Genomic DNA, 23,798 nt, shown 5'->3' with positions numbered 1-23,798 from the left:
CTTGATTAGTACGTGTACTTTATAAATTTCTGTCATTATAGGGTTAATCGAAAAATTGTTTAACGTGAATATACGCTTATTATGAACATCGTTTATCATTTCCCACCGTATACCAGTCGTATTGTATCGTGTATATATACTGCTCTACCGTGCGTGGATTCTTCCCTATCGTTTATTTTTTTTTTTATTGAAAAATCAATAACGTTCTGGATACTGTATTACAATTGGAGTTTTCTGTGATATGTGGTATACGATTATTTAAGTTGTGTCCTTTGTTGTCACAAAAAAGGTTTTTAAATCTGCTGGCTTGTGATTTAATAAGTAAACGTTATTTATTAACCGAGCATTGTAAGAAACATCAATTGTTATTCGTTCAGGAGGAAAATAAACATGTTATTTACATGTAACATGACTAATTACAACTATTGTGTGAATATTGTACTGTCATATCTATAATAAGTCCCGCATCATAAAAATCTTTTAAAAAGCGTTTGTATTTAATGACAATCGTCTTTGAATAATCTACAGTCATTGGACAAAAGTATTTGATCATCGGTGACGTCAAAATGGCGGCGATTTGTTTACATTAACTACTCAATAAAAACTACTCTCCTGATTTTAAAATTCCGTGTCTTACCTTAATATTTTGTGAGATTGCCCTTCATTTCAATAACTTCTAGAAGACGGGTTGGAATTGTGGCATAAAGCTGACGAACATAATCTACCGATATGTTTTGCCTGAATCGTGTCACTTCTGCGATCAGCTGATCTTTAGACTCGATGGTGTTTATTGTAGACTGCAGGTGTCTTTTAAGTTTCAACCAAATATTCTCAATGATATTGATAGCGGGAGACTGAGCTGGCCATTTTGTAGTGTTTATATTATTGTTTTTCCATATATGCACTGAGTAATCGGGATCTATGAATATTGTCATCTTGAAACACATAATTTCCATGAGGAAAATGTCGAACAATAACGGGTCACAAATTGTTTTCTAATATATCAATTTATTTTTCGGAGTTTATATTACTGTTTACACAATATACAAATTAATTGCTCATGTGTTTTAAAGTCGTATTTTTTAGATGGTGAAAACTCTGATTTGGGCATGTACAACGATTGAAATATGTGTCATATGTGTGAGAAAAAGCAAAATTCCACCTAGATTTGCATATACAATTATAATTTAATGAAAGTGATGTTGGGGGAACTATTCAGACGTAAACAGTCAAAGAAATCACTTTTTCTTGGGATTTTATCGCATTTTCATTGTGTGTATTAAGCTACCCAAGTCAACCTGTAACTAACCAACAACGCCATAGCCAGTTAGTTCCGTGGTTTTTCAAATTGTCCCTACGAATTCGATGCACATTACTTTTTGGTAAAAGCGATTGTTATTTATTGTTTACATTTACCGGCCAAAGTTGTCGACTTTGCATTGTAGTTAATGTTTTAAATCTACAATTGACGTTGCTATTCTAACAATAATTTGATATTAGATTTTGATCAATGGGTTAGTTTTATTTCCTCAATGGTTAGGTATCTATCTGATTTTACTCAATACAGTTTTTTGAATTAATTGTCTGTAAAATTCAACTGTACGAGTAAGATATTTTTTTTTTCACCTTGAACCAAAATACTTGGGAGTAAAATTAATAAGTCAGTATTAATACACACGCGCATGTGTGATAAGATAAAAACACACAAAGCCTGTGTATTAGACTACCGCAGATCACTCACGCTTTGTGAAGAAGGTTAATGTAAGTGGTGGTATTTGATTTAAAATGTTTGCAGTAAATTTAATTTTATTTAAAACAATATAACCCATTCATGACATCGACGAGAGCACAAAGAATATCCTTTTCAATAACAGCCATTCCAAAATATCAACCCTTTTTTATGTATGTTGCTAAATCAGATTAATTTAAACACTTTAAGATTTTTTTTTTGATCTCGAGCATCACTTTTCGAACACCTTAGGAGTACAAACCCGCCATTGGTCTACGTAAGACGATGCTTCAGAATAGAAATAATATTGCTTTCAGTAATTTTCAGTACGATGTCTTAATTTACGCTCTATCATTTAAATCAATTATGATGAATAAACATCTACATGTAATCAAAAGTATAAATGACGTTGAAAAGCTAAAGATTCCGCCATAGGCAATTTTTAATTGAGTTTTATTGATTGTAACGTAATAATAAGAATTCGATGTTCGTAACAAGCACTTGTTTTAGGTGCGCGATATTCCTGAGTAAAGCAAATTAGGTCCCTGGTACTATATTTTCAGCATTCAACCAAATAATCAACGGTGTCTAACATTAGTTTTTTATGTGATTTATCTTAAGCACATGAACGTGTGTAAATACATACAAAATAATTCATAATTTGCATTTTTCTCTTTCACAGTTGAAATTCGTTAAAACACATTTTCTGCTATCTCCAGAAGTATTTGTTTCTCATCTTTATTACAGCTGGTACAACATTTTATAGATACATGTATATATTGCAATCATTAAAAAATATAAGCATGTAGAAGATAAATTTCATTAAGTATACTTTCTTTCTTTTGAGAAATCGTTTGTTTGAAAGATTTTGATGGTGATTATCATTCTCGTGCTTAACACCGATTCAAGTTAAAGCATCACATAGAATTATATATGTCAGCCTTTGAAACAGTGATATCACGGTTTTCTGATCGTTGAAAAATTAAAAGTGTAGTGATCACTGCAGATATTTGTAAACTGTCACCATGTTAGTGCCATTTTGTCCCACGTGAAGATTGTTCTCATTATCCACACATGCACTACGGGGATCAGTGATGTTATGTTCTGATGTGAGTAGCATAGACAAGAACTGGCCGTTCTTAATCAGAAGATGAGCCGCGTTAACATTAATATCGCAGACCAGGATATGACCAAGGATATCGGTACAGATACCAAAAGGACGAAGCACTGACCCATGACCTGTAAAGTAGAACCTGTGTTGGCCAGATTTATTCACAACTACAACAGCGTTCTTGTCTAAGGCAGAGACACAGATATCGCCATTAATATTTTCTGTAATATAGTGTGGATTTCTACTGTACAGCCCCAGTCCTTTGATGTCCCCTTGAATGTTTTGTATTTCTATCCATGTCTTGTTGTACCTGGTGACTTTCCCCTCCCAATCCTTGCTCATTCCCACCAGTATGTCCTTGTTGATGTGAGAGGAGTGTATACTTATTGGTTTCCAATCTCCCGTTTTAATGAATTCAGTAATTATATAATCTTGCGTTATTCTACTGATGACATTTTTTTTTGTCTGTATAGATCAATTCCGCATCTAGTGTGACTGTGTGGTAGCCTTCAACTTCACCATTGGTTTTTATCTTTAATAGCATACTGCCCTTAAGATATGTTTGGATGAGGTAACCCGTCTTATTACTGACCCAGTCTGCCTGATTGATCTGATGATAGATGAAAATTACTGTTATCACCTGGTACTGTGTACTTCCATACCTCAGTAACACAAAACGATAGAGAAAGTGTGTGTTTCTTTCCCTTCCGTTTTGTCTGCTTCCCTGTAGGTTTCAACACTGTAGAGGAAGTCTCCATGGGTGTTGTCTTTCTGTTCTCTGGTTTAGTGTTAGGAACAGTTATATTACCCAATAATTTTGGACGTCGTCCTGGCTGTATTGACTACCAGTAAATACAGGAAAAACTAGTTTTGTGGTCTCAGGCATGGATTTCATTTTTAGGTTTTCTGAAAATGAGAAAATGATAGGATTGTTTTGGACACTAACAAAGGAAAGGTAGCACTGAAACTTTTTGGCAATATTTTCAAGGTAATCATTGTATTCGTTATAGGTTTTGTCTTGACTCTGAAGCTTTTCCAAGAGGGTCTTTTCTATTCTGTTGGCTTGTTCTAAATTGTCCGACATCGCTTTTTTAACTAGAAGTTTAAGCGATTCTGCTTCAGCTTTTATGGATGCTCTTATTTTATCCATATACGTTTTCATTTTCAAGACATCTTCTTTAATATCTCTCTTCATCTCTTCTGAGATTGAGAGATGATATTGATTTATGTTGTAGATTTCATCAAGGCACATGATGAAATTATTTGAGTAAATTGTCTCAAGATCGGCAAACATATGTCCTCTATGGTTTTGTATTGCGCATTTGGAACATAATGGAACTTGACAGTTCTCGCAAATCATGCCTATATCCTTAGAAGGATGATGTTTGCATTTCTCTTCAGGAAGTTTACGTTTACGCTCTCTGTAAGGGACCACTTCATGGCTTTCAGTTTCTGGACTCTTCTGATGTTCATCTCTGCATTGTTTACACATCGGTTGGTGACAAGGATTGCAGTAAAACTCGCAGTTATTCTTACAATCTTCAGTACTACACACTAAATTATGCTGGGCTATGTCTGGAATATCCTGTACAACACCTGTACCTACTTGTTTGGATAACGCCATCTGAAAAATGGTCATTTATTTACTTTTTAAATTTTACGTACTACTTAATATCTTATATCAAAGAAAAAGTAGAAATAAATCTTCATCGGCAAATGACGTGGTACTGTTCTCACAATTAAAAATATGAATAATGTTTATTATTTAACAATAATGTTAAATTAAGAATGTATCTTATGACTCACCTTTCTTTTTGAAGTTTTGCAATGTTTCTAGTTTATATTGGACGTTATACAGTTTATAAATCAAGACTTTACGAGATCTGTGGTTCTACTGCCAAGTGATAGATTAAAAATTTAAATCCTGGAGCATGATTGTGCCCGGTGCCGGAAAATTTAAGCCATATGATATCAATTGATCAGGTTTAAATATTTGCTCTATTTTAGTGGAACACTTGTTTAAGTTTGATGATGTCAAAATCAAAATATCCTTTGGTTTGTTTTGTTTTTATTAAACACTGATTTTTTAAGCTATGTTATTAAAGAAAACGCTAAACTACCCTGTAGATACCATACTTATTTTTTAATACCCTAATATAGAGCCTAGAGGTTTAATTATGGAAGAAAGCAAACGTAGTTCTATTTTACAATTCAAACCAGATGGCAATTATCCCCATCCCCCTTCCCCGTTAAGCCATACATTACTGAAAAATGTCTTCATAACTGAGTTTAATTACGATCGCCGAAGATAATCGATGACGACTCACTTTTATGCTCTGTTGCTAAGCACTGGATATCTAGGATGTTTCAAGTTAGAAAACACTGAACAGAATCGTCTGACGTTAGACAAAGTTGTCACTGCAGAAGAGGAAAAAGAAATACAATAGCCCAAAATTGAATGACTAATTCATAATTTTACTTGGATCGTTTCGGCATAACACTGCATGGGGTATTCGGAAAAGGGGGTGCTACATTTGTAAGATACAATGCATGTTTTTTTTCAAATTGCGACTAAGCAGATTTTTTTTAAAACCCAGAAGTTAGTCGACAAAGATAAACTTGAGACAAATAAAAAATAATTGATATGATTGATATGTGAAATAAAGCGGATTAAAGTCTATTTATCAAAGTCATTTTATCTAGTACATGTTACACACTAACGGTGGATGCAAAGTAATGTTTTGTATGTTAGATTTGTAATTGAGAAATCGCAACGAGTTTGTACATACGCACTGTTATTCACAGCTCCATATCTACGTCGGATTGTACGTTTTGGGTTTCTGTCGTTTGTTACTGTATAATTAATTGTCAGCTGGTTTACTGTGCTTGCAAGTATTCATGATTTTTATTCAGACAATGAGATAGTGGAATGAGAAAACCATTCATATATGTCAACTTGTGCAAGGCTTATTTTGAAAACGTTTACCTATCAAAAGGGTAATCTTTTTAAGGTACATTAAAATCCAAATCTTTACTTTACACCGATACTTACTTCAAGTAAAAAAGAAACATTTCATGTAAAACTGTATTAGAATACAAATTTAAATGTATTGTTAGTTTTGCTTGAATCCAAAGTTAGATATAACTTCATTAACGACATTTTAAAATCGGAGAGATGTTATTTAGTCTCTGGATTGGAAACTTGCAAATCCAAATGGAAATTGGATAACCTTTGCTGTTGCAAACCCAAAACTTTTCTATTCATCAAATGCGTCTCTCTCTCTGTCTCTCTCTCTCTCTCTCTCTCTCTCTCTGTGTCTCTGTCTCTCTCTCTATCTCTCTCTCTCTCTCTTTAACCATGAACCAAGGAGGTAAACAAACAAAATATTATCTCTCTCTCTCTCTCTTTCTCTCTCTCTCTCTCTTAAACCATAAACCAAGAAGGTAAACAAACAAAATATAAATTAGATGTTTAACAAAAGCGTTTTAATTCACCAAGGTAACAACGGTATTTTGACGTCATATTAACGTTAGCAAGGTCTCTGGTGTTGACCTCACAATTTCGGCATACTTTCTAAGCATTACACATATCAAGTAAATAAAAACAATTTATTTTAACACAAACATTCAAAATGGTGCACAGATGTTACAATAAACTGTTCAATGTTTTATTTAGGTTTATATGTTCTTCTTTTTCTAGTCTTTCAGTAGTATTAGACTCGCACATTTTATAAAAGGGGAAAACAGTAAACGATTTCTTTCCACATACGTTCATATGTTCACTGAGGTTTTTTTTTACGATATTCCAGTGAATTAATATGCTGTTTTTGTATCCGAATTCGTTCCCGTAATGTATTTCCTGTTTCTCCAATATAAAGTTCTACACAACCAGAACATGTGGTTACATGAATTAAATTTCTGGTATGGCATGACATGTCATTGTTGATAGTAAACTCTTTCCTACTAAAGTTTTTGTCCTGTTTTGATATACGGGCAGGTACCTCACCGTGGATCTTGGCAATTGGTTACTTTGTAATCTAACACAAGCATATTCTTTTTTTTCATGTTTGATTTCAATGCCAGAACTTGGAACATAGGTTTTTTAATATCCAGATCTTACAAAAAGTACTTTTATATGTAATGCTCACTGAAGATATTTGTACACTGTCATTGTGTTGGTGTTATTTTGTTCGACGTGAAGATTGTTCTCATTGTCCACACTCACACCACGTGGTTTCTTTATCCCTTGTTGTGAAGAGAGAAGTAAATACAAGAACTACCCGTCCTGATCCAGAAGATGAACTGTGTTACAGTTATTATCACAAATCAAGATGTGACCGAGGATATCAGTACAGATCCCATAAGGAATAAGCACTGACTTCTGCCCTTTGTAAGAGAATCTTTTTTGTCCTGATTTATCAACCACCACTACAGCGTGTTTGTCATAGTCTAATACACATATATCACCGTTAGTATTTTCTGTTATGTAGTGTGGATATCTACTATAAAGCCGTTGTCCTTTGTTGTCCCTCTGTGTCTTTTGAATTCCGTTTCCTCTTTTGTTGTACCTGATGACTTTACCCTCTTCATCTTTGCTCATGCCCGTCAGTATGTCATCGCTGATATGGGAGGAGTGTATGCTAAGTGGTTCCCAATCTGTTTGTGGTCACTTATCTGGACCGTTCATGACCGTATTGATCCTTCTATTACCTATACTAACACCATTTGGCACCAAATCTTCGTTGTGTTTGCAGTAACAATTGAAGTAATATTTTACACCAAAGCATGTTTGCTTTCAAAGTTTATACGGTCAGGTTTTGAGCGCATTGTTAATGAAGAACAAAGTTTCTTTTATATTTGATTTCATTTAATCTGCGAAGTTTGATTTCATCTCTGGATTGCACACTTGCACTCGCAAGGCAATCCTCGGCTAATAAATGCAAACCGAAGTCTCTCTCTCTCTCTCTCTCTCTCTCTCTCTCTCTCTCTCTCTCTCTTTTTTTCTTTTATCAATATCAATTATCTTATATCAATTGAATTAATTTTGGGAAAATGCTTTTTTTTCTTAAAACAATTAAACATTCATAAAATGCATAAAATCTTATTTCCAGTTTTTGATACTTGTTTAAATAATTTGAAATTGAATTTTAGATGGAATGGTAAAATCCATCATATTTCCTAGATAGAAGAAAATTTAAAGTATTGATTTAACTGATGCATTTCAGTATGCGTTGAAAAGATATATGTTGACCATATAATACAATATTCTTCTATGTAAAATACTTCTGAATTCTGATAAGTGATACTATTTCCTTAAAAAATCTGACAACTGAAAATGAAATGCAATGTAAAAGATATAATAATAATAATACCAATTAGTTGAATTAAACATGTAAAACATTTTACATATGATAATGCAAAAGTTTTAATATATTTCGTTCACTATAGCTACTTCTCAATCTGAGCACAAATGAATCATCTGTAATGACACTAGATTGATATAGATCTCTCGAAAAAAAGAATTTCAGTTTATGTTTAATCGAGTTTGATTTCAATGCCATACCGATGAATAAAGGCTTTTAGGAATGCTGATTTTACAAATGATGCTCATTGAAGATATTTGTACACTATCACTGTGTTAGTGTCACCATGTCCTACATGAAGATTGTTATCATCATCCACACACACACATAAGGGATACTCTCTCCTTTCTTGGGATGTAGCTAGAAGAGTCAAGAACTGACCATCCTGATCCAGAAGATGAACCGTTTTACTGCTCGTTTCACAGACAATGATGTGACCGAGGATATCAGTACAGATACCATAGGGACGAATACCATAGGGATGAATCTTTGACTCTTGACCTGTATAGGAAAATCTGTGTTGTCCTGATTTATTCACCACTATCACGGCTTGTTTGAGACAGTCTGATACACAGATATCACCGTTGATGTTTTCCGTGATGTAGTGTGGATATTCACTATACAGTTCTTGTCCTTTGTTGTCCCGTTCTAAGCTCTGTATTTCTTTCCCTGTTTTGTTATACCTGGCGACTTTACCATTCATTAACGCTCTCATTGCAACCAGTATATCCCCGTTGCTTTGGGATGTATGTATGCTGAGTGGTATCCACATCCCTATAGTGAATTCAGGAATAGTTTTTTCATGCGTTATTCTATTGATGATACGTTTCTTTCTGTCAATGAAGATCAGATCGCCGTCCAGGGTAACGTTGTGGTAGCCTTCAATTTCACCGCTTGTTTTTATCATCTGTAGCTGTTTCCCCTGTAGATCAGTTTGAACAAGGTTGCCACTTGCATTACTGACCCAAAGTATGCCTGATTTACCTCCTGATATATGACATACAATATCAACACCTGGTACTATGTACTCTTTAACATTGTTGATAGAGGAAGACAGAGAAAGTTTTTGTTTTACTTCTAATTCATCTCCGTCCGCTTTTTTCAGTTTTCTTGTAGGTTTCAACTGTGTAGAAGTAATGTCCATTGGTTTTATTTTTCTAGATGCTGGTTTAGTGGTGGGAACAGTTACCGTACCCAGTAGTTTAGCGACATCATTCCTGCTGTATCGACCAGCAGTAAATACTGGATAAACAGGTTCTGTCGACTTAGGTATGGGTTTAATATGAAGTACTTCTGAGAGAGAAAAAAGGATTGAGTTGTTTTGAACTTTATCGTAAGACAGGTATCCCTGGAACTCTTTGACAAGGTTTTCAAGGTAACACTTGTATTCGTCATAGGTTTTGCCTTGACTCTGAAGCTTTTCCAATAGGGTCTCCTCCATTTTGTTGGCTTGTTCTAAATTGTCTGTCATCGCTTTTTCCACTAGACGTTTAACTGACTCTGCTTCAACTTTTATGGATGCTCTTATTTTCTCCATACACGCTCTCAATTTCAAAATATCTTCTTTAATATCTCTTTTCAAATCTTGTGAGGTTGGAAGATAATATTGATTAACGTTGTAAATTTCGTCGAGGCAGAGAGTAAAGTTCTTTGAATAAATTGTCTCTAGGTCGTCAAAGGTGTGCCCTCGATGGTCTCTTATCGAACATTTGGAACATACTGCAACTTGGCAGTTTTCGCAAATCATGTCAATATCTTTAGACGGATGATCTTTGCATTTCTCGACAGGAAGCTTTCGTATACGTTGTCGGTAAGGGACTACTTCATGATTTTTAGTGACCGGACTCTTCTGATGTTCATTGCTGCATTGTTCACACAACTGTTGGTGACAAGGATTGCAGTAAAACTGGCAGTTGTTCTCACAGTCTTCAGTGTCACACACTAAATAATGTTGGGCTATGACTGGTACGTCCGGTACAACACTTGGACCTACTGGCTTTGATAACGCCATCTAAAATTTGTTCATGTACTTTAATTAGCCCCATCGTTGACTTATAATCTTCAGAATTGAATACATGTCAAAGTGAAAGTAAAGATCATTCCAGATTTAGGTGAAATTGTTTACAAATTAGAGTAAAGGAACACTGATCGATATATGTATCATGGATAAAGAATTTTTTGTGTATTATGACTCACCTTGCTTTAGGAAGTGTTGCAGTAATACGAACTGACTTTGTACGTGATGTCGTTGATAAAGCGAGACTTCACGGGATCTCTTTTAAACGTCCTAGATGCAGATAAAAATAGCTTTAATGTATGATTTGGCCAGGTAGCATGGATTCAAAGTCTTATTTGTATTATTAGGTCGCCGTGACTGTACCAAGCTTAATGATCAGTATGATGTCAGTATCTTTCTTTTAACTATTTTAGTGGAACTTTGACAATTTTATGTCAATGTTAGGACATTGCTTATCTTTGAATTACATACAGTCAAAAGACACCGGTATTGTCTTTCATTAAAGATCTAGCAATCAATGATTGATATTACGTTAATTTAATTTAATAAACCGATACCAGTATTCGATCCTGAAGATGATTGGGCAAGTTTTGAGATATAATTTTTTTTGATTGAAATTTTCGCACTTCACAGCTATCAATAAAAAGATATTAGCATTTTTGTTTAATTAAGTCCGTGCCGTATACAGTTTAGTGTTGTCGAATCCGTTTTAAGATGGTTGACAGTTTTTGTATTGTCATTTTTTCATTTCTCTCAAGATTTGATTTTCTACATGTAACACAAAACCTTAGAATATGTTACAAACTTATCAAATCTTAAAAATGTGCGTAATGAATAAAGTATAATAAAAAGTATACTGAAAATTCCCAAAATTGCCTGTTTCTGTCATTTTTGTTAAAAAAAACCTTCCACACGAACATAACCACCCCCCCCCCTAAAAAAAAATTACGGTCATAACGGATTCGGAATCACAAATTTTTGGATATAGCGAACTAATTTTGAATCCCGTAAAGGTGATTAATTACGAAATTTAATATTTCTATACTATAATAAATTTATTTAAAGCTTAAAAGATTTGCACTACTATTAAACAAAATAGTTTGAATAAATGTATTTTCACATTAGTTCTTTAATTCACAATCTGATTTTTAAAGGCATCAAAAGAATTTACTTTCATTCTAAGCCTCAATTAGCAAAAATTGTAGTCTAGTGAAAAAAACCCATCTAAATAGGAATTCACTATACTCATAGTTATTATTATGAAATCGTTATACGGATATAACAAATCACGAATATAACAAAGAAAATACGTTGGTCCCTAGGACTTCTCTATAACTGCGTTTAACTGAAATGAATTACTCTAGGAACTATTTAGTAATGCGATTCCTGTTGGGCATTAGTAAAAAAAACTTCTTTTACAAAATTTGTGATGCACTGATTATGCTTAAAAAGTTTTAATTTATGCATTTTATTTTGATGAGAGAGAGAGAGAGAGAGAGATTGAAAGGTGTCTCAATAAATTTATCTTGGCACGTGGTCAGAGCATGGATGCTGTTATGTAATGGTTATACACACGTGTAAACACATGGGTTATTTTTCTTCAAATTGTGTTGAGTTTCTGATTTTTAATGTACCTGTCTGAATCATACAATTTTGTTTTTGATTTCAGGCAGTCTACTTATCGTAATTGTTTTCCCTCGGACTGAAATGTCACACTTTCATTGGTTTAAACATGGTACGTAATTGCCTCGTATATCTCTATGTTTGCTCCGTGAGGATTAATATTAGGCAATATGACCGTCATTGGCCATCACTTAGCCTACTAATGTTGAATTTCATATTATATAACCCAAAAACCGTGTCCGTTCTCAAATATTTAAAGTTGTTGCCCCTTGGAGTTATTTTTAAATTAGAGTAGTTGCCCTTTGAATTGACGTACCATAGTGTTTGTGTCTGCTGCGTTCGTGTATAATGGCATCCAGATTTGTACTAAGCACTGCAGAGGAAAAACAGGAAAAGCGATTAAAATTGAACTGTAGCAAAACGTTACAGGTAAACAAAGGAGCGGCTAAAGTTTTCAAAGAATATTTGAAAGTAAAGGGAGAAAATGAGAACTTTCTAGACTTTGACAACGTGAAATTAGACGCGATTTCTAAATGGATCTACGTAGAGAAGATGGATCACATTACAAAGTAAATTCTCTGGAGACAATTTGCCATGGCATAAACAGATATTTGAAGTTGCCCCCCTTCAATACAAAATTGGATATAGTGAAGGATTCCTCGTTTACCGACAGCATCCGTGCTCTGACCACGTGCCAAGATAAATTTATTGAGACACCTTTCAATCTCTCTCTCTCTCTCTCCCTCTCTCTCTCTCTCTCTCTCTCTCTCTCTCTCTCTCTCTCTCTCTCTCTCTCTCATCACGGCTGTTTTAGCCGAAGCCAAAGGAATGGGGAAGGGACACGTGGTTAACCATCCTTTTATCTCAGACACTGACTTAAAATCTTTGTTTACATGTATGCATTTGTCTATTAATACAGCACAAGGTCTCTTCAATAAAGATCAGTTTGACATCCGAATGTTTTTCTGCAGGCGAGGGAATGAAAACATGCATTACATGACCAAATATATGTTCCGAGTTGAAACTAACGAGGACACTGCTCGAAAAGTCGTGAAAAAAGTTGTTGATGAACTAACTAAATACCATCGTTTGGACAAAGAAACTTCTTTTGGAATTATGCCAGAAAATGAAGGTTTGTTTTGCTTTTAAGTATGTCTATATTTTAAAAGAATTGAGTCATAGAGAAAATCTTATCATACTTATAAATTCTTATTTAAAATCTATCAATATTTATACATGTATGTATTTGTGATCTTTTTTGGTGGGATCAATCTACTGTCAAGTTTTGTCTTTGGAGATGTACTAATCAAAGCTGCATTCAGAATGTGACAGATAATTTTGATTGACACAATATACATTAATTTTTACTACTAAAAATTTACGTGTTTCTTGATTGGGGTTAGAAATGTTCCCTTTGACAGGCTATGACAGCGACCAACAGAGGGTTTTCTCGAATCTGATGCAGTGTGGTTCTGTAATGTCCCTGTTGGTGAAAAGAAATTGAGAAGTTTTCTCAGCTGCTTGGCCAAGGCTACTAACTTGTCAAAAGTATATACAAACCATTTCGTAAGAGCAACTGGAGCATCTATTCTGTCCAAATGTATGTATGGACCCTCACAAGTTATGTCTGTCACTGGACACAAGTCCGTACAGTGCCTGGGTGTCTATCAGCGAATTAGTGATGCAGAAAAAATTTAGATGAGTGAGTCAATCAGCGAAAATCTTGCACCAACATCCCGCTTGCCAACGTTACCAAGTTCCATGAGGCATGCTAATATGGCCAATTCATCTTCTTCATCAACGGTTTGTGAAACTCAAATAATGGAATGCGATCTTACCGGATGGCAAATTGATCAACTTTTTGCAGATTTTGAAACAAAGTCCAGTTGAAGAGAAACAACAATTCAGACCAATATGCTTCAGTAACTGCACCGTGAATATCAGTAATATCAACATTAAAACAAAATAGTTCAATAAAAGAATATGTATAGATTTGAGTGGTTTTAATTGTTTATTATTAATTGTTGAAAAGAACTATATAATATATATGATAAGAATTAAATTTGGCCCCCATAATTTGCCATTTTTTAAGTGTTACGGGTACAAAAAAAGGTAACTTCTTTTTTAAAAGAGATGATATAAAATATATTTTTCATATATCTATTTGATTGTTTTGCTCTTACTGGCAGTATGTGACGTCAAAAGTGACGCTATTTTTTAGAATTCAATCAAAATCAGTCAAAAATTGATATTCTAATATTTTTACGAATGGGGAACATAGAGCGCATGCTTGAACAAGATAATTTTTTTGTCACGTATTAGTCTTGGCTAGATACATCTCTGATTAAAATATTTTGTTTGTTCAAGCATGCGCTCCATGTTTTCTGAAAGAAAAAGTGCTTGAAAACAAGCTGTTATATGCTATAAATGCAAAAATGGCGGGAAAAGGTTGTCTTTACGATGTCATATTTGTATATTGTTGGCACTTGAATCAAAATGAATATTATGTACACACATCACATATATATCTGAACTAAAAAATCAAAGAATTACAGTAAAATGATGATGTTCATTTTAGGGGGCCATTTTAGGCCCATATCATATGTAGTCCTATAATAGTTTATTTTTGAAAATACTGTTTGTTATTGATATAAAGATGGTTGAAATTTATTTACTGTTGAAAAAATAAAAATGTGTGGAATTTAATTAATGGATGAACAGTTCTTGCGAGTAAATGTATCACTTGATAGTTCTTGGGAAAACAAAACACTTCGCCTCACCATCTATGAGATTGATCAACACAATATATTTCCAGAGTGTGTCAGTAACTAACCTAATAAGTAATAATATTGAAAGCGCAAATAAAGTTCCTTTTTCATATAATATCGCGCTATTTCAGATAACAAAAACCTTTAATATTTTACTTTTTACTGAAAACCATATCACATCGTGATATTTGTCTTCATCTTAAAATCTATAGCATATTTTCAAAAAATCAATCTGTGAAAATAAATTAATCGCAAATAAACGTATATTCATGATTTGCGTAAAACGTTCTATATTAAAGGCTCTTGAGAAATATTAAGTAATAGCAAACATTTTCTAGAAATGTTTGATAAAGCATTCGAATAAAATAATGTTTCAGGTACATGTATCTGTATTTTTTCTTCTATATTTTGATTGTAACAAAAGTTTTAACAGAAACCAAATAGCGCCAATATTAATCTAATTAAAATTTGACTTGTAATCGTAGAGGAGTGGAATTACAAGTCTAATTTTAATTAGATTGCAAATAGTGGGTTTTTTCTATTTAATCTTAGAGACCACACATAAAACTAATAAAATTTAATAATAATATACGTATTAAAATTTGTTTAATAAATCGTTGTAATGAATATTAAATTCAGTATTCAGTACGACGATGTAAAGCGAAAATGATTAAACAACCATCACGGAGTCGCGGGAAAATACGGTACCCGCGTTGGCCGTAAAGTAAATTCTCCCTGTTTTCTTCTTATAAGTCAGTTTACTAACTTCAGGATAGGTAAGAGATTAAAATAATGTTTAACTTTGACCAAGTACATACACAGTAATGTCAAGATCAAATCAATATTTTATCACATTTAATAACTGACGTCCGATTTTTAAAACCAATATAACATTAGACAGGTATGATAAATTCAATTCAATACAGCAACCAACTATATACAATTATGTAAATTAAAATTAAAGAATAAGATTTTTTAGATTTATATCTTTATTAGATATTTCTCAAATTCTGGTTGAATTTTTTTTATATCAGCACTCATTTAAATTGATAAATCAAAAAAAGTATAATGTAATTATTTCTATAACTGGAATAGAGTTATCAATATTTTACTCTCAGTACATGTAATAGTTCAATTATTTTTTTATTGGTTTCATTAAATATTTGAACACTGTTATTGTATTGGTGTTGGACTGTCCCACGTGAAGATTGTTGCTCTCATCCAGACACACACTTCGAGGATACTTCACCCTTTGTTGTGGTGTGATTAGTAGAGACAAGAACTGACCGTCCTGATCCAAAAGATGAACCGATTTACTGTATGCATCACACACAATGATGTGACCGAATACATCGGTACAGATACCAAAGGGACGAAATTCTGACTGCTGACCTGTGTAGGAGAACCTGTGTTGTCCTGTTTTATTCACAACTACTACAGCATGATTGTTAAAGTCCGACACACAGACATCACCGTTGACGTTTTCTGTGATGTAGTGTGGATTTTGACTATATAGTTTCTGTCCTTCGTTGTCTCTCTGAATGTTTTGTATTTCTTCCCCTTTTTTGTTGTACCGGGTGACTTGACCCTCTCCATATTTTCTTATCCCAACCAATACGTCCTCATTGATATGAGAGGAGTGTATGCTTATTGGTTCCCAGTCTCCTATTGTAATGAATTTAGTGATTGAATAATCAAGAGCTATTCTATTGATGACGTTTTTCTTTGTGTCTGTATATATTAGATCGTCGTCAAGGGTGACTGTGTGGTAACAACCAGATCCACAACTGGCTAGTATCTGAAGATATCTCCCCTGTAGATCTGTTTGAATAAGTTTACCACTATTATCACTGGCCCAGAGTCTACCTGATTGACCTACTGAGATATGATATACCCTTTCAACACCAGGTACAGTGTACTGTCTGACCTTGGTAACAGAGCAAGACGGTAACAGTGCTTGTTTGACGTCAAATTTCTCTCTGTCAAGTTGTTTCTGTTTTTCTTCAAATTTCAATTGTGCAGAGGCAGTCTCTATGGATTTTATTTTTCTCTTTTCTGGTTTTATGTTAGGTGCAGTTATTCTGCCAAATAGATTAGCGACATCATCCTTGCTGTTTTGACCAGCAGTAAATACTGGATAAACAGGTTTTTTGGTCTCAGGAATGGGTTTGGTTTTTAAATGTTCGGAAAGTGAGATAATAATCGGATTGTCTGTGACTTTATCAAATGACAAATAACCATGGATATCTTTTATTTTGTCCTCAAGATAATTGTTGTAGTTCTCGTAGTTTTTGTCCTGTCTCTGAAGTTCTTTTATTAGTGATTGTTCTATTTTCTTGACTTGTTCTAAATTGTCTGTCATCACCATGTCAGTCAGTTGTTTAAGATACTCTGCTTCGATTTTTATAGATGTTCTTATTTTGTCCATTATTTCTTTTATTTCTTTGGTATCTTCTTTTATATCCTTTTGCATATTTTGTGAGATTGGGAGAAGATACTGATGAATATCGCAGATTTTATCAACAAAGATAGTAAATCTATCTGAATAAACTGTTTCTAGGTCATCAAGCTTATGCCCCCGGTGGTTTCTTATAGCACATTTGGAACATAAAGGAACTTGACAATTCTCGCAAATGATATCTATATCTTTAGAAGGGTGATCCTTGCATTTTTCCACAGGAAGTTTTTGTCTACGATCTCGGTAAAGGACCACTTCATGGTATTTGGTTTCTGGAGTCTTCTGATGTTTATCTCTGCATTCTTCACACATCGGTTTATAACACGGATTGCAGTAAAACTGGCAGCTGTTCTCACAGTCTTCAGTGCAACATATTAAAAAATGCTGAGCTGTGACTTGTTCATCCTGGATAGTATATGGAATTACTGCCTTGGATAATGCCATCTGAAATTTGTTTTGAATGTCGTTTAATTTTTCCATCCTTGTCTTCAAATGTTTATATTTTAGCAAATGATACACTGAAAGTAATTCTAGATCAATGAAGGTGTTATCTTACTTAAAAAATGTAGGAATGTCAAATTTACTCAAAGAAGCTTAATTGAAGGCTTAACGAGGCCGGGTCTAATTAGTTCTGCCCTAGATTTTTTAATGAAATTTTTTACCTTAATTTCTATTTATATAATTATTATTTTAAGATTAAAAAATAAAACATTTACCACACCGTTTGTTTAGGGGGTCATCTCAAAGTTTGTTAATCTTTAACATAGGACCCTATGGGATTTCGCTTGAAATGTATCAATTTTGCACATTTTTTAAACTTCTGCCCTAGGGATTTCTTTTTCTGTTCTACATATTAAAGTTATTGCTAAAAGGCATCAAATGGTCAAATAAAAAAAAACCTTTTACCTACTGGTTTGTTCCTGGGGTCTTATCAAAGTTGATTTTTGTATGCCCAATATCCCAGATTTGTCAGATAATGGCTATTTTTTATTTGAGAAAGGCGGAAAAGGTGATCTTTATAGTATTATTAAAGCATTCAGACATATTTAAGTAATAAAAAAATATATAACATCACATATTAAGGGTCATTAATATAAAATACATGGTTACTGTCTTGAAATATATGAATTAAGCTATATTTAGGCGGGTTCAGAAAACGTGACAGAGGGTTAGGTCTGCTGAACCCTCTTCAGGTTTTCGACCCGAGCCCAAATATAGCTTATAGTTCTAGACAGTTATGTTTATTCCCCAATATAACATTAATTTTACGCATTAAACGAGCCATTTTCAACAAATTTCGCTGAATATCTGCAGTTGAAACTATCATGCCATGGCGTCAACCAAGCAAAAAGATGACGTCACAATACAAATCAAACGCTGCGCGAAAGCGTGCGTACTCGTTCTGTACTCGGCCTCGTTAAGTCGAACGATATTCGAGTACCCATTGATTTATTTGAAGCATGTTTTTTTTTCTAAAAAAAAGATATAGTTGTCCAACTTTGGGTCTTTAAGTCAACACTATATACATCTAGAAGTGATATGTAATAAGCGACTTAACATAAATTAGAATTTTCATCTTAATATCCGTTTAGCAAATGTCCTGGCTTTTCCTTTTTGCTCCGGACGCTTACACATAACTGAGTAACACATCATTATCATCAAACATTTTATTTATGGCGACTCAAACGTGTCATGCTTCATGCTAAGTCATTGTTTCGTCCCTTAGCAAATATTTAAGTTAAATGACTACTAAAACTAACGCCTTTTATTAATTTTGATATTACATGTATTAAATTTCAATCAAACAAACATCTAATACAACATTAACTGTTTTAATGTTTAACGTGAAAGAATCCCAAATCACATGATTATGAGAAAAATACTTTTTCAAACCATAATTTGATTTATAAAAAAAGGAGATCTTCGACACAAATATTTAAGCCGCTTGAAATATTATTCTAGGGCCAGGTACCGATGAAGAGACTATTACTTAATGACTACGAATGCCAGAAAAAATTATGCTGTTATATTTATTCGTAGCCCAAAACCGCCGGGTTTTTTTAAATTTCCATTCCCTTTAAACATGAAATGAATAATAAACTAAGAGATTTTCTTATCCATGATCGTCGTGACCAACCAAAAGTCGAGTACTCATTGACATCCCTAATAAAAAGATAACATAAACTTATATTGTTCCATTTCTAATAGGAATATTGCTATTGGTATATTTGACTAATTTTTACCTACCTTTGCTGTCTGATGTTTCTTAATAGCACGATTATTCGTTGGACGTTATATCGATTATACAACAAGAATTTATGAGACCTGTGTTTACTACCCTCTATTGAAAGATATAAATAGATTTAAAGCCCCTGGTAATATTGTGAACAGTAGCGGAACAGATCAACCAAATGATACCATTCAAAACTTGTGTTGTGCGACATTCGGATACGTTTGGTTATATCATATCTATCTAATATTGCTTCTTCATTAATTGGCAATAAGATGACACTTGTTCAGCCTTGTCAAGAGTTAAATACAAGAGGCCCGTGGGCTACATCGCTCACCTGAACAACAGTTCCTTGTAAATTCTATTTCATAGCATGTGCTATTTCTATTTTAAACTTTTAACCCCTTTCCAGAGCCCCAGTATTAGTCCGTGTGTTGGCTTTATCAGTTTAGAATCTTATTTATTTCAGGTTGTTTGCATTGTTATCTCAAAAACTAGAGCAGTGTGGTTCTTGAGAAGATTTTTTTTTACATTTTGCTAGATATATTTAACCTTGAACCTCGCCTGGGACCCAAGATTTAGTTCGGTGGTCACGATTTTTACAATTTAGAATCTTCACTATATAAACAAGGTATTTTATAGCTATTGGCATTTCTGGTGCAGCGGTTCCTGAGATTTTCAAACATTTTTCTTTGAAGTTCTATGTTTTAATTTGATCCCCGCATGAGGACCCAGTTTTTGTTCGGGGGTCACGATTTTAACAATTAAGAATTTTCAATATATATACAATTTTTGTTGTAAATATTCGTATTTCTGGTGCAGTGGTTCTTGAGAAAAAGATTTCTAAACATTTTTCTTTTGTAGTTCTATGTTAAACTTTGCACCCCGCCTGGGATATCAGTTTTTGTCAGGGGGTCGCGCTTTTACAATTTAGAATGTTCACTAAATACACAAGCTATTGAGTATATTATTGGAATTTTTTGTTGCAGTGGTTCTTGCGAGAAAGATTATTAGATATTTATATATATATATATATATATATATATATATATATATATATATATATATATATATATATATATATATATATATATATATATATATATATACTGACGAATATAAGTTTCCATAATAAGCGATGAAAGAAAATTGATATATTGATAAATGTCAAATGTTGCATTAAAAAAGCAAAATTTAAAAAAGATAAATAAATACAGATTCAACTAGTATAAATTTTGTTTTCGGACTCAAACATATCCCCAAGATTTAATCTATTTTTACCTGAAAATAGGAAGTAAATAGACTGGATGGCCTGCTCTTGATTCCGAGCGCTGTCACTAGAAAACTCAAGGCGATTGCACACGCTATTATTATGACAGCAAACCAGTCTAGGAAGTAAAAAATTCATATCTCTTAAGATCTCGCTTTATCAACAATAGAACGCCCATCAAATAACAACACAACTGCAAAGCTTACCGAAACCAGGTGAGTCATAAAATACGTCTTAATTCTATTTTCATATCATATATTAAAAAATATTCGTTTATGTTAATTTTTATAAATGCCATGTCATTTGTCGATTTAGATTCATCTTTACTTTCACTTTGATATGCATCATTAGCCCCCTACCGGTTTTCACCGGAGGGGACTATAGCTTTCCTCTGCGTCCGTCAATCCGTCTGTCCGTTCGTCCGTCCGTCCGTCATCCGTCTGTCTGTTTGTCCGTCCGTCTGTCTGTCGCACTTCAGTTTTCCACACTTTTTTTCTTTATGCGTTTGAGGAATAATATGAAATTTGCTGAACAGCTTCAAAATGTCAAACTTCAGATCAAGTTTACACTTTTGTAGCGCGTCTGAATGGCATATTTTATAGAAAATTAATTTTTTATATTCCAATTTTTTAATTTTCGAGTTCGATATTCTGCATAACAGTGCATCGTTTTCACAATTTCCACAAACCAGTAGGGAACGTGTATTGCTTATGCAATACTCTCAGAATGGTTGTTAAATATAATATATTCTAAGTCGATTTTGAAGATTAACAAATATAAAAATTACATCTTCAGATGGCATCCTCCAAGCCAGAGGTGTCTTGTACTGCTCATGACTTACCAGACACTGCCCAGCATTATTTAGTGTGTGACACTGAAGACTGCAAGAAGAACTGCAAGTTTTACTGCAATCCTTGCCACCGGTCAATGTGTGAACAATGCAAAGATGACCACCAGAAAGGTTCAGAAACTAAGGGCCATGAAATGGTCCATTACCGTTTACGAAAACGAAAACTTCCTGTGGAGAAATGCAAGGAGCATCCCTCTAAAGATATAGATATGAATTGTGAAAATTGTCAGGTTCCACTGTGTTCCAAATGTGCAATACAAGACCACCGAGGGCACACGTTTGAGGATCTAGAGACGATTTATTCAAAGAACTTCGGTCTCTGCCTTGATGAAACACGTAACATTCATCAATATTTTCTCCCAACCGTACAAGAAATAAAGAAAGATATTAGAGAGGATGCCAAGAAACTTATTACTTTCATGGATAAAATAAGAGAGTTGATAAAAATTGAATCAGAGTCCATGAAAGGTCTGGTGGATGAAGTGATGTCAGAAAAGTTCGAACAAGTCAACAAACTAGAAGAAACACTGAAGGAGGGAATTCAGAGTCAATATGATACATACAAGGAGTACAATGCCTATCTTAAGAATTTCGATACTAAGATTTACGGTTACATGTGTTTCGATAAAGTCCAAAGCAATCCAATCCTATTCTCACTTTCAGAATATCTGAAAATCAAACCTATCCCTGAAACCACCAAGCCAATCTATCCAGAATGTACCGCTGGTCAATATAGTAAGGATGACTTCGCTAAACTTTTCGGTCAAATATCAATTCCTGACACTAAACCAGAGAAGAGAAGAATAAAACCACTGGAAAAACTCCCTACTCAGTTAGAACCTACAAAAAAGCAAAGAGGACGAAAAAGGGGGAAATCTTTTACAAAAAGAACTCTCTCCTTGTCTTCCTCTGTAGACATAGCCAAGGAATATACTGTACCAAGTGTAAAAGGTGCTTATCATTTATCACTTGATACGTCCGGCGGCATATGGGTCAGTGATAATTATGGTAACCTTGTCCATGCAGATCTGAAGGGGAATCAGTTACAGAAGATACAAACCAGTGCCGGGGATGAAGGTTACCACACAGTAACCAAAGATGGGGATTTAATCTATACAGACAGAGAAAACAACATCATAAATTTAATAACATCAGATAAAACAGTCGCTGAATTTATTAAAACTGAAAAATGGACACCTCTTAGCATACACTCCTCCCACATAAACAGAGACATTCTGGTGGGGTTGAACAAGGATCGAGAGGGTCAGGTCGCTAGGTATAACAAGACGGGCAAAGAAATACAGAACACTCAGAAGGATAGCAAAGGCCAGGGAATATGTATTAGCTATCCACACTTTATCACTGAAAACATCAACGGTGATATCTGTTTATCAGACTACGATAAAAATGCCGTTGTATTGATCAATAAAATGGGACAACACAAATTCACCTACACAGGTCAGGGTTCAAAGTTCCGTCCCTTTGGTATCTGTACTGATATCGTCGGTCACATCCTGGTGTGTGATAATGAGAGTAACACCGTTCATTTACTGGATCAGGACGGTCAGTTCTTGTCGTTTCTTCTCACGGAGGAGCACGGGATAAATAATCCCCTTAGTGTATGTGTGGATGCGGATAACAATCTTCATGTGGGACAATATAACACGAACAAAGTGAAAGTGTACGAGTTTCTAGAGTGACCATTACTTAGTTGAAAGTAATCATATCAAGATCTGCACACAATGACTGTGAAATTTAGCCTTATGATACATCAATTTCAGTATTTGATTGTATGTTGTAATGAAAATGAAATGGTATTTCGTATATTTGCTGATGCATTAGAAAATAGGTGACCATTCTTAGATAAGCAGAAATTGGCACTGAATTTTTACGATAGTCGTTAGATTGCATAAAAAATACACCGTTTAATAATTAATTGCATGCATATGAAATGATATTTTGTTTTGTAATGCATTTTAAAAATGTTCATTATAATATCAGTTTTGAAAGATTTAAAATAAAAATAAACTGAATAAAAAGGATCACTTGCTATATTTTGTACGCCTTTTTGGTATTGGTAATCCAAACTTCACAAGACGTATGTCGTAGAAGAAAAATCAACATGCCGATAAATGTTAGTTGCAAGTAGTTTTTGTATTGTAATTTAGGTACACTAGTACACAATTTGTGCATTAGACTCATAAAAATATGGTTTATATCAATTGTATGATCAATACATGCATCAATAAATTGGGCACGCCCACAAGATATTGACTAAGTGAATTAAGTAAAAACATGATAAAATATAATGATATTTTTTGCATACATATGAACATTTAAATTGGTGTCAAATTCAAATAAATATTAACACTTACAAGA

At 33.8% G+C, this 23,798-nt stretch overlaps 3 protein-coding genes across 3 annotated transcripts; 1 reads left to right on the top strand and 2 right to left on the bottom strand.

Annotated features, from left to right (window-relative positions):
• Window positions 1-8,447: 8,447 nt before the first annotated feature.
• LOC117687623 (E3 ubiquitin-protein ligase TRIM71-like) lies at window positions 8,448-10,511 on the bottom strand. The gene is made up of 2 exons (XM_066086670.1): window positions 10,400-10,511; window positions 8,448-10,214 (listed from the first exon to the last, which is right to left on the bottom strand). The coding sequence occupies exon 2, from the start codon at window positions 10,212-10,214 to the stop codon at window positions 8,448-8,450; it is 1,767 nt and encodes a 588-aa protein (XP_065942742.1). The 5' UTR covers window positions 10,400-10,511.
• A 5,105-nt stretch (window positions 10,512-15,616) lies between these two features.
• On the bottom strand, window positions 15,617-19,459 carry LOC117687620 (E3 ubiquitin-protein ligase TRIM71). The gene is made up of 2 exons (XM_034464469.2): window positions 19,317-19,459; window positions 15,617-17,513 (listed from the first exon to the last, which is right to left on the bottom strand). The coding sequence occupies exon 2, from the start codon at window positions 17,511-17,513 to the stop codon at window positions 15,747-15,749; it is 1,767 nt and encodes a 588-aa protein (XP_034320360.2). The 5' UTR covers window positions 19,317-19,459; the 3' UTR covers window positions 15,617-15,746.
• A 1,186-nt stretch (window positions 19,460-20,645) lies between these two features.
• Window positions 20,646-23,640, top strand: LOC105317671 (E3 ubiquitin-protein ligase TRIM56). The gene is made up of 2 exons (XM_034464463.2): window positions 20,646-20,784; window positions 21,365-23,640. Exon 2 carries the CDS (start codon window positions 21,365-21,367, stop codon window positions 23,117-23,119), a length of 1,755 nt encoding a protein of 584 aa, XP_034320354.2. The 5' UTR covers window positions 20,646-20,784; the 3' UTR covers window positions 23,120-23,640.
• The last annotated feature ends 158 nt before the right edge of the window (window positions 23,641-23,798 follow it).

Source organism: Magallana gigas, chromosome 1, assembly GCF_963853765.1.
Source record: "Magallana gigas chromosome 1, xbMagGiga1.1, whole genome shotgun sequence".
In the NCBI taxonomy this organism is placed as follows: Eukaryota; Metazoa; Mollusca; class Bivalvia; order Ostreida; family Ostreidae; genus Magallana; species Magallana gigas.
This window is presented reverse-complemented; position numbering and strand designations above follow the sequence as displayed.

Coding starts and splice junctions, on each gene's coding strand:
- LOC105317671 (XM_034464463.2), top strand. CDS start 21,365: ATGGCATCCTCCAAGCCAGAGGTGTCTTGTACTGCTCATGACTTACCA.
- LOC117687620 (XM_034464469.2), bottom strand. CDS start 17,513: ATGGCATTATCCAAGGCAGTAATTCCATATACTATCCAGGATGAACAA.
- LOC117687623 (XM_066086670.1), bottom strand. CDS start 10,214: ATGGCGTTATCAAAGCCAGTAGGTCCAAGTGTTGTACCGGACGTACCA.